Source organism: Plectrocnemia conspersa, unplaced genomic scaffold, assembly GCF_051122295.1.
Source record: "Plectrocnemia conspersa isolate PC_06_02 unplaced genomic scaffold, ASM5112229v1 ptg000010l, whole genome shotgun sequence".
Classification (NCBI taxonomy): Eukaryota; Metazoa; Arthropoda; class Insecta; order Trichoptera; family Polycentropodidae; genus Plectrocnemia; species Plectrocnemia conspersa.
In genome coordinates this window covers 8,421,000-8,438,100 of record NW_028277174.1, presented here as the reverse complement: position 1 = coordinate 8,438,100, position 17,101 = coordinate 8,421,000, and the positions used below count along the sequence as shown (strand labels likewise).

The window sequence follows — 17,101 nt, the reverse complement described above, 5'->3', positions numbered from 1 at the left end:
CAGCATGTTGGCTTTAATCTGATTAGCGATATGATAAAATTCGACTCACAGTAAGGTATTGAGATAATGTACGATAGTAACTATAAATTGAGTAATGCATATTTATTTGTGGTTAAAAACGCGTACAATTAGAAAAATATAAAATATTATAATAAGCGATGTACTAATTGGCCTCCTTAGAATCTAATGATGCTTTTCAGGACATGCATAAATAATTTAAAATATAAAATAAACATCATATGTTGAAAAGTAGTATAAGTTTCTGACTAATACACGAAAAACTGGTTCGAATTCCATATGAAGTATTTTTTAAAGATCCTAATAACTGAATATTATTTAAGAATGATCATTGCAGATTTGGTTTTCCTATATTTTCCGAATCTCATGGATGAATATCGTGATTAATAATTACGATTAAGTCGAGGTAGCTCATGCATATTGCCATCTATTGATTATAAACTATAAAAATAGTTTATAATTAATAAAATATGTGTCTCACAATTTACTAAGTAGTTATTGATTATGTTTACCCCGTTGTGACGTATTGGGATAACGCCTGTTATGCTGCACAATAAATAAAAATATAAAATAAAATAATATACAAATCGACGTATCTTTAGAAGGTTCTCTAACTATTGTTGAAATATCGATCTTTATATATATTATTAATTTGTGTGTTCTGGAGCAAAAAACTGAAATTTGGGTATAGAGTATAATGCGTGATGCTCCTCAGTACCATATAAATATAATTGTTTAATTACATATACAGCTATTTCAAGTGCTTTTATATAAAATATACAATTGTATTTATAAGGAAAACTGTTTATTTATACATTTGTGTTATATATAATATATTATAATATTATGTATAAATCGATATAATGTAAACAATATAGCAAAATATTAGGTTTATATTACTTTCAAAGAGATTATAAATAATGCATAAAATTGTATGTTGTTTTTATATCATTTAAGAACAAGCATGTAACGAGCACAATGTAACGAAACTGTCAAAAACACACATCATCCGAACGAACATTATTGAAGAAAAATACAGTGTATTTTATATGTTAAAATATTCAATCGATTCGATTAAATGACTGTTGAAAAAGCCACATGAATTATTGATAATATAAATTGTTTTTAAAGGAATCTACGTTCTGTGTTATCGTGTTGCAAATATAAATTAATTAATATAAAAATATTATAATATTTGTACTAACAATGCTTACAATATTATTATAAATAAAAGTGAGGAGCTGTAAAATAAGGACTAGATTGGCTAAAGGTTTTAGTCGTTTTATGACTTAAAAAATACGCAGTGTTTTTTTGTATTAATTAGAAATAACAAAACTCACAAATGTTTGCACATGGTATTCAATGTGTTAAGTCAGTAGTTTTAAAAAATCAACTTATGATACTGAAATACTGAACATATCTAAAAATACTATAATTTTATACAATTTGTTCATATTTTGTCTCACAGGATCATAATAAATCTGGTTTCACTATTTTGGTGATAAAAATCGTCGCCACTCATTGCATTTTACACATACACATCAACACACAAATCGATTTTGTCGCAGAAGTTATTAACTTAATTAAAATCAGTTCTCTGAATCATTGAAGCAGTATATGATGATTTCAAGAAAAACAGTCTTGAAACGCTTAAGACTAAGGGAAGATAGAAAAAGTCCACAATTGTAACATGTTAATAGAAAGCGTTTAATTTATGAGTTTTCTTTCACGAGATTTTTGTCATATCAATAAGATGCATTTTCGATTCACCAATCTGATAGAAGAGAGTTAAGAGATCCAACATTCTTGCAAACTTCTCATTATTAGAGGAAGTGCTTGACTATGGTAGTGTTAAGCTACAAAAATCTTTGTATTTCTAAAAATATATCGGTAAGCACTTTGTATTATTGAATTACTATTGATGAGATAAATGTTAAACTATAGATTCGCAATCTATTTCTGATATAACCTGAATCTAAGATTCTGACCTAACCAAGGATGAATTTATTGAATTAGAGAGTAGCCTATTTTCGTCTGATAAAGTGAGATATGGAAATTTTAATTGCGATTGCAAAAACGAATCTGTGCGAATCGGGATTTTTATTACTTATAACAATGTAAACGTAATCTTGAATTGATTGGACGTACAACATGACATTCGTGTTGTCTTGTCAAATACTAAACCATAGTTTAATCTTCTTATTGAAAATAAACAACAGCAGCCTTCACATTGACATGTAATTTAAAAATAAATATTACTTTTTCATATAAATTGTATTATATTTAATACAGGTAAATTTATGGAATATGTTTCCTTTGTAACTTAAAAAGTAAAGAGATTTTTTTAGAAACTTTCCTAGCTTTTATTTGATTGGAAAAAGGGTCCAAAAAATAAAAAAGGTTAAGAAACTTTTTTTCAACCATCTCTAGTTTGTATTTAGTTATTCCGAAATGAATCTTATATTATCAATGAAACGAAAAAATCACTTTTAAATGATCGAAATATAATTTTCTTTTGAAGTTTGAAGTTTAAACTGATTCTAAATATTTCGATAGCCACCTTTTTACATCGTCTGCGTTTTGAATTTTTTCCATCTAGGAAATATTGCATCAATCGAAATAAATACTAGTCGGAAGGAGCAAGGTCTGGAGAATAAGGCGGATAAGACAAAACCTTTTAACCAAGTTCCTTGATTTTACTGAGAGTAAATTTCGTCCACACCCTGACGCGCATTATCGTGTTGTAGAACTATTCGACTTCTGTTGCCAAGCCCTTATTTTTACTTTCTCATTCAGTCTCCAAGCCTTCCCAATCTTATTAATGTGTATGCACTGTTGAATATGACTAGTTTAGTTTCTTGCCCAGCTGATGGATAGTTTGAGTAGGATTTACTACCATTTCTACAGTCAGCCAATTATCGTATTTTTTGCTAGTTTTCCACATCCTTAACTCTTTGAGGAGTATTGCCGTACATGTACGGCGGTCAATCTTTCACTGTTTTGAGGTACCCCAGATAGTTATATATTTACATATATAACTGAAGAAATAATAAATAAAAAACATTATAATTATATAATATTTTTTTTAAATTTAAATTATTGTAAATGCTTTATTTACAAAATAATACCCATAAATTAAATTTATATAAAAAAAATATTAAAAGCTTCTGTATTGATATAAAAAAATTCAAAAACGCCGAATAATATATAATAAATATGTAAAATAAATTACCAAAAATTAATAATAGAAAAGTATAAAATAAATCAAATCCTATATTAAATATTATAATTAACTATAAATGCAATATTAAATAATAATAAATAAATAACAACAGAGAAAATTATGGAAATATACGTAAAATTAAATCACTCCCAGGTGTATACTAACAAATTAATGAATATTTATAAATGAAATCACTACTCAAAGGGTTTTTATCGTATTTTAAAAAAAATAATCTTTGACCTTTACAGATATCTAATGAAATATCTAGCACTTTACAATTCTTTTAGTGGCCGTAGTTGCCATTTTTTATTATATAAATTCATTTGTTTACTTGGTAAAAAATCTGCTCTCATAAATTTTTGGGCTTAAATATTTTTTTAATGTGAAGTCTAGATGTGCGCCAACACAGATATAACTAAAGACGTACTCAGGTATCCAAAAAAAATTAAAAAGCAAAATTTCGGGATTGTCCAACATTATATTTGCATTGGTTCAAATATAAATTATAAAAATTATAAGGAAACATTATCATTTATTAATATACCATAATTCGTGCATCACCCTTATATCGGAATCGTGTCACGTAGTAGGTTCTAGGTATCATAAGTATGACTAAAAATAGACATTAATTCAATATTGACGGGTAAATCGACGCTTGATTACATTTAATATCAGAACGTCGGTTATGTGCGATTTAATGAAGAACATAATCTAAATTTAGTTAAGCTATTAAATAAGCATTCGGAAATATAAATATCAAACGTTTCAGACGTAATTGGATATTCTGAGATTGATGCTTTGACATTATGTTAATTTAATTTTAAAGTATAATTAATAAATAAAATAAGGAAACGCAAATTAAATTAAAATGATAATCATTATTTATAAATTGTTTTATTTTTATCTGCCTAGCGGCGATACGCTTTTAGAGTACATTTGGGATTAATAATATATAATTTTACTCGAAAAATTCAGAAGCGGATGAATAAATCATTATTTTGTGTATATTAAATTAGCGTGAATTTAATATGTTGTTGCCATAAAATAAAAAAGGTTTATAATATGTGTTAATTAGTTAAAAGCAGTCATTATTCATAATTTTAATATACTTGAACAAACTAAAATATAGTAGATTTTATACGTGTTCCGAATAAATACATAATTAACAATTAAAAGAAGCATTTAAATTATCTGACAGGACATAAGACAGCCTACAAGATTTATTGAATTTGATTTCATGCAAAATAAAATAATATGTATACTGTGGGTATACCCTTCAATGAAAGCTAACACCACTTTTGACCTATATATAAAGATGGCAATCAAATTTCGAAAGCAATACAATTATACTTTTCGAGGAATAAAACAAGATACATACATATCAGAATAATTCGTTACGACAATCTCCAATGGTTTTGTATAAATTAAAGCTTAAGCTTAAAATTGTGAAATAAATACAAATGGCTCACAAAGAATTAGAATAAGCTGTAAGATATTAACTACACTGGTCTGACTGGTCACCAATAAATATATTACCAGCACAATAAGGGTTCAAACATCACAGATAAACTTTCCTATATTTTTTTTAATCTCACAGATGAGTATCATGATGAATAATTAAAATCGAATGGAACTAGGTCGTCCATAACATCTATTGATTCTACGTATGAAACGAATAGCAGCCAAATTTGTTCAAAAAATGTTAAATTTTCATTAAAAATGGTATTGTGAAGAAAATAAAACAGTAAAAAATATTAAATTGAATCGTAATAAAATTATTGTAATTTACTATAGTTTATAATAGTGTAACTAGAAACGAATTATAAAATACATAAATATTAATCAGTCACAGTTTTATAATTATAAAATGTTATATAAATATCTGGTTACAAAAAAATTAATCATATATTTAAAATTATCGTCAATATGTTCTAAGATATCCCGGGATCCCGAATGATTTTCGATTCATAATGATCTCGGGATTAGAAAATATAATCCCGAAACTTTCGAGATTGACTTTTTTATTAATAAAATTCGAATTGGTTTGTAAAAAAATGTAACATTCACGTAAATATGTGCTCATAGATAAGAAATAACATCAGAAATCGATAAAATAGGGATGTACTCCATTATTAATTTAGCATCACTGCATTACACACTCATTCGTAATTATGTATCACTTATGTAACATCGATCATGTATCACTATTTCTAAAGTTTTTTACAAAATTATTTTAATTAAATCTTCTCGAAAGGAGATGATCAATATTAAATTATTTACCGATGGATATGTAAAAGGAAAATGATTATTAATAATTGATTGTGAATCTGAAAAACACTGCTTCGGAGATGTAAATAGAATGAAAAAATTCGTGATATTATTTAAAAGATCACTCACAATTTTACAAAAACAAGTTAAAACGAGCACGGAAAAAAATCTTTCACTTAGTATATTAAGACTGTAAAACCTTTACACTATGTTGGATCGATTTTATAAGTATACAAAAAAATGCAAATTGGCTTAAACAATTTATCGGTAACGAAAGAAAATTGCAGAAAATATAGAAGTTTTGAAAACTCTAAAATTAGCTGTCGAAGCACTTTGCCGACGTAATTCCAACTTGTGCTTAGCCGACGCAATTCTTAAATTTTGCGGCAATTGACCAAGCTTAAATTTGCATTAAGCTCAGATGTGCCAATTGCTCTAAAAACACGAAAGCGAATAGGTTTAACGGATACGATTAAATAATTAATAAATCCTAAATCCTTTGATGAGATTAATATTGATATAACCTACGCTGTAAAAACTCGTAAAATTCTATGGCAATTATTAATTATAAAATATCCTAAGGTTTTACCACATCAGGAATTCATCTCGACACATTAATGTTTCTCCTGTTTATTAATGATAATATTAAAGTTATTCGTCATTCCAAATTCTTACTTTTCGCTGATGATCTTAAAGTACTCCTTAAAATAAATTCCTTTGAGGATTAATAAAAAATTGATGCTAAAAATGCATTACCATTTAGCATAAAATAATTACATATTATTGAGCAAAAATGTGAATATTGAATGCGGTGGTCTGCAACTATTTTCATTGTGTAGCTTCAAGACAGAAAAAAAAGAGCACATACTGATATATACATTGGTAAAAAAATTCAGATCTAAAAGATTTGCTGTCAACTCTTTTACGAGTATTTTAATACAGCTGACTATCATTTCTTCGATGTTTACAATATTGGTAATTAGCATTTAGTGTACAAGTGTCGACTCACGTTTTTCACTTTGGAGCTGACCAATGATATAATGAATTACAATGTGCTTCCTCGCACAGAAATGGTAGCTGATTTGGGTGTCATATTTCAAGAGGACTACAGATTCCATCAGCATTCCAGAACGAGTGGTATAAGTTTCTGACTATTGACTTGAAAGACCTGGGTTCGAATCCTATATGGACCATAGTGTTTTTAAATTTCTATCGTGCCTGGGAGATAGGAATTAGTGATTATTATATAATTATAATTACGATCGATCATCATAGATTAGGTTTACCTAGATTTTCTTAATCTCACGGATGAATATCGTAATGATTAATTAGAATCGAGCTAGGTCGAACATATCTGGTATTGAAAATTCTCTAATAATTAAATCAATTGAGGAGCTTGAGGTCACCGTGTGCCTTGTTTAATCACATAGTGTACAGTGCCCTTTGGAATTTTCTTCTGGTCTGGTTAACAAATAAAGCAACCAACTCATTTTTAATTTGGAAAGGTCCTAGAAAGTTTTTTCAGATACCTGTACACAAAGAAATATTACATGCAATATTTTTTATTATATTACAATTGTTAACTTGAAAATGGCTATAAAATAATATCATTAAAATATGTTTGTAAATTTAATCATAATATAGAAATATTATTTGTAGAAAAAAAACGCATAAATAAAAACTATGTTAAAATAATTTTTATTTTTTTGAAAAAAAAATATACACATACAGCATTAGCAAGTCGCAAGGGTGAATGTTTGATTATGTAGGGTTGAATTTCAACTTTACATAGCCTCGACAACTGAAAGGGTTCAGCAATGAAAATACGCTACTGGGGTAATTTCCAAGTAATGAAAGGAAATTCAGATTATTTATTTAAGGCTTAAATAATTGGACGGGATACAGTTGGTATATTATAATAATGATTTTTGAGTATTCTACCAAATCAATTTATATTATTTTTAATTCCAGCGGGTTAACAATCAACAACTAGTAGGAGTAGGTATTGCAACAACGCGTCTGCTAACGAAGCCCTAGGAACTCACCGGTGCTTTGCTTCGAGGATCCGGCCAGATTCTTGAGCGAATTGAGCAGCCCGCTCATATGTGCCTGCGGTGGGTGGATCAGCGCGGATTTTTACGACGCGGGCACTCGCCCCCCATGCTGTAAGATTAGGGGCTACCGTGACCACGGCCCCGTCACGGCCACGGCCACGGCGCTACCCGCACCCGGACTCATCTGAGCGGCGACATCGATCGCCGCAGTGTTTATGTCATGCACCAACCACCACAATGCACCGATCGCATCCCCGGAGGGTCCGTTTCGGGAATGACAGCTGCGCGCTTCAGAAGAGGTTGCGTAGGAGTGCGGAGCGCGGCGCAGAGGGAGCAGCACCGATCGATGAGGCCCACATCTGAACGGCGCGACCCTCGGTTCGGCTTTGGGAGAAGGCTAGTGGTGGCGTCTCGCTCTGACGTCGATGTGCGAACGAGACGGAGGAACAGTCGGGTGTGTCGTATCGCTTCGTGCATGGAGGTACAGGGCGGCCAGGAAGAATAGCGCTCGAGGCAGTGACGTACTAGGGGCTGGCGTCTGGGATATCACCAGGGGCGCCGACTTAAGCATTTTTAAAAATTATTTTGAAAAAAATTAAAAGCGGTAATTTTTTTAGCATTACAAATACACCACCGACAGAAAAATTGAGGCAGATATTTGTTGAAATCAGGCAAAAACCCTTGAATTTGGCCAAAAAATATATGTTATTTAATGAATCAAGACTTTTACTCTGGATTTTAATGAAATCGAAATAGTAAAATAAACTGACTAAGCAATTTCCCCCCCCCCTTCTTATAAAAATCTAAAATGATGTCCCTGGTTCTAAACCAGAAATTTTCGGACTATCCCTCAACACATCTGTCTTGAAATTATCCCAAAAATATTTTAAAAATATGTAATATCAGTGAAGTCATATCGAAATACATTTTCACCAGTAAATATATATTTTTAACAGTAAAAATATAATTCATCTGGCATGTGCTAGAAAAATGACATGATTGCAACTTTTTCATGCATAGTAATATAAAGGGTGTTTTTTTAGAGGTTTGTTTTTCAAATTGGTAAAACTTTTTCCAGCAACAGCCAATTTGACAGTTGATTTGTGCTCAATTTTGTAAGCTATTTCACCATGAATAGATTTACGCCAGAACAGCGCTTGGAAATTGTGTAAATTTATTTCGAAAATCGTGGTTCAGTTCCCGAAACTTACCGTGCGCTACGTCCATTTTACGAGTAAGGAATTCGAATAATCATGAATCGTCTTCGCACCATGTATACTCTAATTGATAATACGCATCCGCAGAGACGTCGTACAGTGCGCACCGAATAAGTAGTTTCTGCTGTGGAGCGTAGTATTGAGTAGGACCCGAATGAGTCGATTCTGCTGTGGAGCTGTGTCCATATGCTTTATGGAAGATTTTGCGGAAAGATCTTGGTTTACGAGCTTACAAGATCCAGCTCGTGCAAGAATTGAAGCCGCTTGACCATCGTGTGCATTGTACGTTCAGTGAATAGGCTGATAACGAGATTGCTCGTTTACACCACAAAATTTTGTTAAGCGATGAGACTCATTTTTGGTTAAATGGCTACATCAACAAGTAAAATTGCAGTATTTGGGGTAAAGAAAATTCAAAAAAAGAAAAGTGCTTTATAGGGTGTCATCATTTGTCCATATTTCTATAAAAATGATCCCGGTCCAGAACGTTACAGTCAACGGAGAGCGCTATAGATACATGATTATTGACTTTTTCGTTCCTCAAATGAATGGCATTAATGTAGAAGAGCTTTGGTTTCAACAAGACGGCGAAACATGCCACATAGCGCGCGCCACAATTTAAATTTATTGAGCGCATAATTTCGCATAATGGACCTGTGAATTGCCTTCCAAGATCGTGTGATTTACCACCTTTGGATTATTTTCTGTAGAATATGTGAAGCTGTTAGTCTACGCCGATAAACCAGAGAAGATGGACGACTTGGAAGCCAACATTCGCCGCGTTATTGCTGATACACGGCTCCGGCTGTTCAAAAAAGTAGTAAAAAATTGGACTTTTAGATTGCGCTTTATTTGAGCCAGCCGCAGCGTCCATATGCCGGAATCATAATACAATTTTCTTTCCAATAAATACCATGACTAATACCACGATTTTTATGTGTTTTATTTGATTTCAAAGTTCTACACCTCTAAAAAATCAGTATTTATTTACATGCGATGTATAAATGTTACAGTAAATGTGTATTTTTCACTAGTGTAGTCCAAATACATTTTTACCAGTGGATATATATTTCTACTACCGAACATATAATTTAAATTAAAGGAGCTAGTAAATTATAAACTGCTTTAAAATTTCTATGAAACTCAATTTGACAGTTGCGAAACGTACATTTGTTGTTCAAACCTAAACATTATCTATACTAATTAACCAAACCCAACTAATTATAGTTTTAGAACTTTCATTAGATCAAATCAAAAGTACAAACTAAGACAACTCAACTATCAGAGGAAAATAAGCGGAAGAAGAAGTAAAGACAGATGTTCAATCAGGCATTCGCATCCGTTATAACACTTTAATCCGAAAGAATCTTAAAATATTATCCCTTATTTGGAACCCCTACAGGACCAAATATTCTCTAATGAAAAAATATAGTCTGCTGCGGGTTCATGAACCCGTCGCCTTTGAGTTATCAGTCCAGGCTTTACGGATTACGCTACTTTTACTATTGAGATTACCAGAACCGTATGTCGAAAACATATAAATTTATAGATAAAACGGATGGTTCGTTTGTTCATTCCTGTCAGTTGTGCTGAACTGCAGAGCAACATAAACGAAGCTATGTACTGATCTATGACTCATAAGAAGTTAAGCTATTGTTTTTCATTGAAGCATGCAGTTTCAGAACTTTTTAGTCCACTCACACGCTTGCTGGAGTTATTTACATATATCACTATATTGAATTTACAGAACTTACATTTGATATGCCTCGCTACAAAAATTGTACTGTGAGGTTAAATTAAACTCTTCAATAAAGTTAAATAGCAGTTCATTGTAAAAATGTGGATGTTTTAAATTTTATGATAAATTTAGTAAAATCACTGAGAATTGTCTCATTATTAAGTAATACGGCAACTTACAGAAATACAGTTTAATACCTCGAATTTGTTGCAGAGCCTAGACGTATGAGCAGATATTATATTACATTTTTAATCTACTACAAAACACATATAATTAAATGTCTAATTATTTATAATCATTCAATACAGTATTAACCAACATTTATTGTGTTTTAAAATACGATCATTTAAAAATAGATATGCTAAAAAACATATAAACACTACAAGTCATAATACAATAATTACTGTGTTCTGAAATGGTGCATATATTGTTAAATAAGTAAAAATCGATTATATAATGTAATATAGGAAAATACGCTACAGGATAAAGACCCTTCGTACAAACGAAGGGTTGAAATACTGTTCACGTAAAGTGAATGAATTGAAAACATCTACATATACTTGTATCACAAGCTTAAATGTAAAATAAATATAATTATATTATTCCATTACACTAACTTGATTTAGTTATAATCAAAATGTTTAAGTTAGGGCTCACGTATAAATTATAAATGATTCGTTCATTATTTACTAACAATTACCGGAGAAAGGATATGTTTTTGGAAAGGTATATTCTATTGGGAGAAAATTTTCTAAGAAAGTTTTCGTCGAGGCACCTTGTGATTTTTGTCGGGTAACTAACTACACACACATATTGGCCAACTGTATACTATACTTGTGTTTGTATGCGTGTGTATTCTGACGTCACGTCTGAATGAAAAAGAATGTATCCCTTTTAAACATGGTCCTTGCCGTCACATTTTTATTGGACACATAAAAATTACATCAATACGCGTGTTTTTAACGAGTTTAAAAAAAACAAATGTTAGATATAGTAACAATAATATTCATACGTAAAATTCACTAGAAAATTTATTATATAATTATAAAAATGTATTTTATTTTACATCATACATATATGTATAATGTAATTTGTTCAAAATACATAATTCAATTTAAAGAGAATTATTATTATGTAACGTTAAATATTTATGAACTTTTATAAAATATTAGTAGATATTATAAAAACAGACTGGTGCATATTTTATAAAATCAGACGGTATGTTATGAAATTAATTGATAAGCGAAATTTAAAACCAATAATAAAATATGTACTATTTCATTCGCGTTACCCATGGATTTGGGTATTTATAATAATATTATTTAATTAACTTCTCAACTACCAAATTATGTTTTTTACCCGCTTAGATTGAAGTTTAAGGACATTTAAAAAAAATAAAAGACCATTATTAATGACTAAATCCTAGTTTTTATAATTTAAATTGTATCTGGGAGATCGAAATTAATGACTTTTTATATTTATATAATAATTCCGATCGATTATCACAGATTAAGTTTTCTTAGATTTTCCTAATCTCGCGGAAGATTGGGGTAATAATCAAAATAAAATTTAGCTTGGTGGTGCATAGTGACATTCATTGAATGTAAGTTGTAATAATATTATATAATTAATAAAATATGTGTTACTAATTTACAGTATGGTGTCTTACTACTTACTTGTAGGTATTAATTAAATGTATGAGTTTATTGAGAATAAAAATTATCATAATTTAAAGTTTACTCACTGTCATCCTGTATTCTCCTCAACAAAGTAGTTATCATGATACAAAGTCGTTTACTTCTACGCTTCAGAGCTTCTCTCTTATACAATCTTTTAACTAACAAACCGCCCAATAGTTGCGTCCTGTGATTCCACTGCGATATGATATTGGACAAGTCTTCTAAATCTGAAAGCAATCAACGAATAATGAAATTCAACGAAACTCTATAACTGTGGTGTCGTTTTTCAACTTACTCAAAGTATCAAGTTCCATTTTTTTCATCATCATAATATCTTCGCAGTCCGGCGATGCTGAAAAACACCTATCACTGTCTGAGGTTTTATCTCTGTAATTTCCATTTTCGCCAATGCTCGCATCGTAACCGTAGATATCACTTAACAGCTTTTCAATCAGCTGAATTGGAGGAGTAGGTATACTTTTCTAGTTAATCAAACAATAATATAACTATGAAAAAATATATAAACGTCAAGCAAAGCTATGTTATATTTAATTAGAAAGTCGTTAAAACTGAATCTCATTTTAAAGCTGGAAAATCGTCACATTAATTGATTAGAAAACGCCATTAAAACATATATTTTAAATGTTTTTTTAAATGTGAAAATTGATTGAATTATATACATTATTTTAAGGGATATAAGTTACAGTTCTTCTATAAGGACTGAAATTATGTTAAAAACATAACTAAAGATGTGAACTGAAAAATATGCTGTATAGATAGAAAAAAATAACTAAAGTAATTATTTTAGTACATAGATTGGGTTAAATAATCAATGAATAACATTTTGTTTATTAGATACAAACAAATAATACCTTGGGTATTACAGGATTAATTCTCCTTTGTGGTGTTCGCTTAGTTTTGTATCCATTTTGGAACGTTACAGCATAAGAATCGTTTTTAGTCCACACTTCAGGAATGTTATACTCCATTCGGATGATTTTCAAGTTTATGTTGCTTTTGCCCATTTGTGATTATTTAAAACCTCAAATTGTAACTATATTCACAAAACAACACCGCAATACGACCGTATGTCGATAATAATAAAGAAATGTGGCGTGTGTTGATAACGCTTGCACCGGTAACGCTGCGAATAATTAATTTTGATGAGGTGACCATAAAACAAGGACAATGTAATCATTTTTCTCAAGTTTGGTTAAATACGAGTATTTTTAATTTTTATTTATTTATGTACATACAAAACTAGTAGTAGGTACTAGAAGGAGTCTCTGCAGTGATGATGTTGATGTCTTTCAAAATCCAATAGTGTTTATTCGAAATGAGCTTCTTTTTCTGACTGAATAAGTGAGCAGTTGTCAAATCTTTTTTTACATTCTATGTATAATAAAAGCTTAGGATGAATTGAAAAAATATTTATTTATACCGATTAGAACGTATTATCAAACTTTAATTTACGTCATATTTAATGAAGCGTGAACAAAAGTCCCGGGTGGTCCTCTATAATTATAACCATTGTGGTCGTTTCTTAATGGCAAAAAACAAATAATATTAATTGTTTGTTGAGAAAAACAGTGCTTTTTGTTTAAATGTGCGTTTGACCATATTGTAATATCGAATAATGCTTTGTAGTAATAAACAGTTATGAAAGTTTCGATAATTTATGTTCATGGTTTTAGAAAGTCTGTTCTGGTCATTGTTCACGTGTTCTAATATGACAAGTTTTTTTAAAGATTTGTTTGTAGATTTAAATTTAAATTTAAAATTAGGGTCTTGTTAACGTAATTGATAAATAAAATTGACGGGACCACCCGCGATCGATGCGATGAAATCAGAAAGAAATTAATCGCTTTATTTGTATTTAAGACTACCTAAACAATGCAAAGGTCAATGCCAAATACAAAATAATGCATGACATATATTTGTCGACAGTTACAAAGTGTCCATCGAAGTCACATTTATAGAATTACATCATTGCCAATTTTAATGACATTCGAATCATCGTACATATACTAAATATTTATTTAAAAATAATAAATTATTCTGTTTTCGTTCCTAATCATTACATTACTTCTAAATTCTTATGGTTTAAATTACACGATCGTACTGAATTACATTTTATCAGAAATGTTTTTCTTCCAGAAACTTCATTCAGAACCACCACTTCGCTATCGACTTGGAATAAACGAGAATTCAGCCGAACTCGCATTAAAAATTTTCAAAAATAATTGATAACTAGAAACTTTGTATATAAAATGAACGCGCGCATTGCAAAGTATTGCACATAATTATATTTAAAATAATTTAAAAGTAATAATAACTTAAGCGACCACACACAGATGACCAGGTTTGAAAAGATCTTTATCTCAAAACTTACAGTAATTGACTGACCAAAATGATCATCCATCACAAGGAAACAAAACATAGCGTAAAGGAGTTTGGACCACACAGACCTCGTTACATTCCCATAAATAACACGAGTTCTTACAGTAAATATTCTCAAAAAACTCCTTTATGGCGAAAAGGTCACGGATAGAATAAATCACCGCATCAGTGACATTCCCGAAAATGTAATACGACCTTGGACGAGCGAACGTCGCTTTCTAAAGGCGTACCTATTTCGCCGTTCGACTGCAGCGAGTTCTCAAACCCTAAAAAACAATTATTATTATACGCTGGAACTATAAACATATATTTATAACAGCAATTATATTAATGTATGTTACAGTGAATGTGTATTACCAGTGAAGTTATATTAAATTTTCACTGGCGTTTATATATTATAAATTGTTCATTTTTATACGCGATAAATATTTTTTTTAAATTATTATAATTACATACGTGTTTTAGATCGCGTTTTCCTTTGATTTTTCGTCTCAATATTTTGCCACATCCTCGAGAGATTTTGCTTCTTTTTATATACACTGTTGTTTTCTTCGCACAGGTAGAGTTTTTGTAGAACGATGTGATGTCACAATTCTGTAAATCTCAAATCATGTGATTTTACGCATATAAGCACAACCGGCTGATGATAAATATAGTTTTACTAATACTGATCAGTGAAATTGTAAATCGATTGCTTGATACATTTAAATGGCCCAGTTGGTGAAATTATATTAATACTAGTAAAATTATACCTTCACTGTTAATACACATACTTAATTGCATCAATGATTTTTTTCTAAGGTATCTCTAAGTATCGATTAATTTTTATTCACCGCTCACAATCTATATCCCACCATAAAAAATGATTTTATGCATATGTAAGTTTTGGCAATAAAACCAAATATCCGTTAGATAACGAATCACAAATTTTCCACTGAAAGCTCGTTTACTTTAAAATTGGCAATATCCTGTCGATTTAAATCGAATCTTAAAATGAAAATGTCAACACCATAATACATTTAGATTTCACAGAAAATGTGTTATAGATATTCAATCTCTTCACTTCTAAACAATATGTCTTAATAGGATTAATTATACGTGTTTACTATCTATTATATATCAAACGGCTCTATATCAATAAAATCAACGCCGCAATTGAGTTGTAGCTATAACTACAATTTAATATAAAGTCTACATGCTCTATTGCAGAGTTGATTATTTTTTCCCACAACTACGTACCATTGCTATAGTCACCTTGTGTGTAGTATAATTATCAGCTGTCCACGCCATAAGCATGCGATAATTTCAATAAATTGTACAAAATTGTGCATTGGTTAGAGTCGGTTTTTGTTTGCACAATAGACCCGTATACATAACAAACAATATCTACGCGTTAACGTTTAACCATTTCCTGTGTTAATTTTCAGCACGTAAAACGAATCAATTAGTAAACGGCTTCGCGGGAGTTTATTGACTTAGTTTTAGTCCTAATTATGCGGTCGTTAAAATATAAATTGACTTTGTAGAGGAATAGCGAAAACATATTGCTAGGCAAGAACACCGTAACTAAGATAACTGTTTACATAACAATTGAAAGTTTAACTATATTTAAACAATATACAAGAAAATAATAAGTACTAGTCTTAAGAATTTTAATGTTGGTAATTTGATTTTAAATATAGCACATACTTATTAACAACTATTAAGAATGTGTGTTTTAATATTAAGAAGCAAATTTATTTAAGGATATATTGTATTAAATTACATTTGATAAATAATTATCATTAAATACAAATTATTGGTAGTGCCATCACTGGAGAGGAAGTGATTGTATTCGAGGGGCGCAAGCCCACTGATGTTGTCACTGAGGGCGCTCTGGCTACGACAATCCTCCAGAGGGGGTAGTGGCGTAGTATCCATATGTGTAGGCCAGACCTATGGGGGATTAGTCTCTGCCATGCAACTCTACGATGGAGGCGTCTTCGATATGTGTGTGGCCAAGGGCGGAGCCCTTGCGGCGGCTTCTGTGCTGATTGTTAGTGAGGGCTCAACCGATCAAAGACGAAGCCCTGGTTACGAACCTAGTGCGTCATTGGCGACTGTGACCGCGATTCAATAAATCATTGATGAGTCACCTCTTATCTCGCCATGTCTGAATTAATTTTATATTAGGAGAGATGGTTGAAATATATTTTATTTTATAAAATCATTATCGATCCTAGTGTAGTTATAATAGTTGCTGTGAAACACATTTAAGCATAACTAAATAAATTTAGAATAAAATGTTAATAATATAGAGATTGTATTATTAATAAAAATATAGCAATAAAAATATTTACATTATAAAAATAATAAAATTTTCATTAAGGAATTATTTTTGGACTTTTTCATTCACATGTACATAAGTTTTTTGACCGTTTTCCAACGAATTATGATAATAATGATAACTTTCCCAGCGCAAAATTAATTTCTCTCGCCCGCCAGCGGGCAATTATCGGAAAAAC

The 17,101-nt window shown here is 30.5% G+C and overlaps 1 protein-coding gene across 3 annotated transcripts in view; it reads right to left on the bottom strand.

Moving 5' to 3' along the window:
• LOC148230548 (uncharacterized) overlaps window positions 1-13,309 on the bottom strand; it is a 314,285-nt gene extending 300,976 nt beyond the window's left edge. For 2 of the 3 annotated variants that reach the window (XM_088194600.1, XM_088194599.1), the window contains exon 1: window positions 7,555-7,950. In XM_088194600.1, the coding sequence (XP_088050726.1) occupies window positions 7,555-7,612 (58 nt within the window). In that variant the 5' untranslated portion in view covers window positions 7,613-7,950. Of the gene's footprint in view, window positions 1-7,554; window positions 7,951-12,262; window positions 12,425-12,492; window positions 12,680-13,069 lie in introns of those variants that run through there. The other variant, XM_088194598.1, reaches the window with a different exon arrangement.
• Window positions 13,310-17,101: the final 3,792 nt, after the last annotated feature.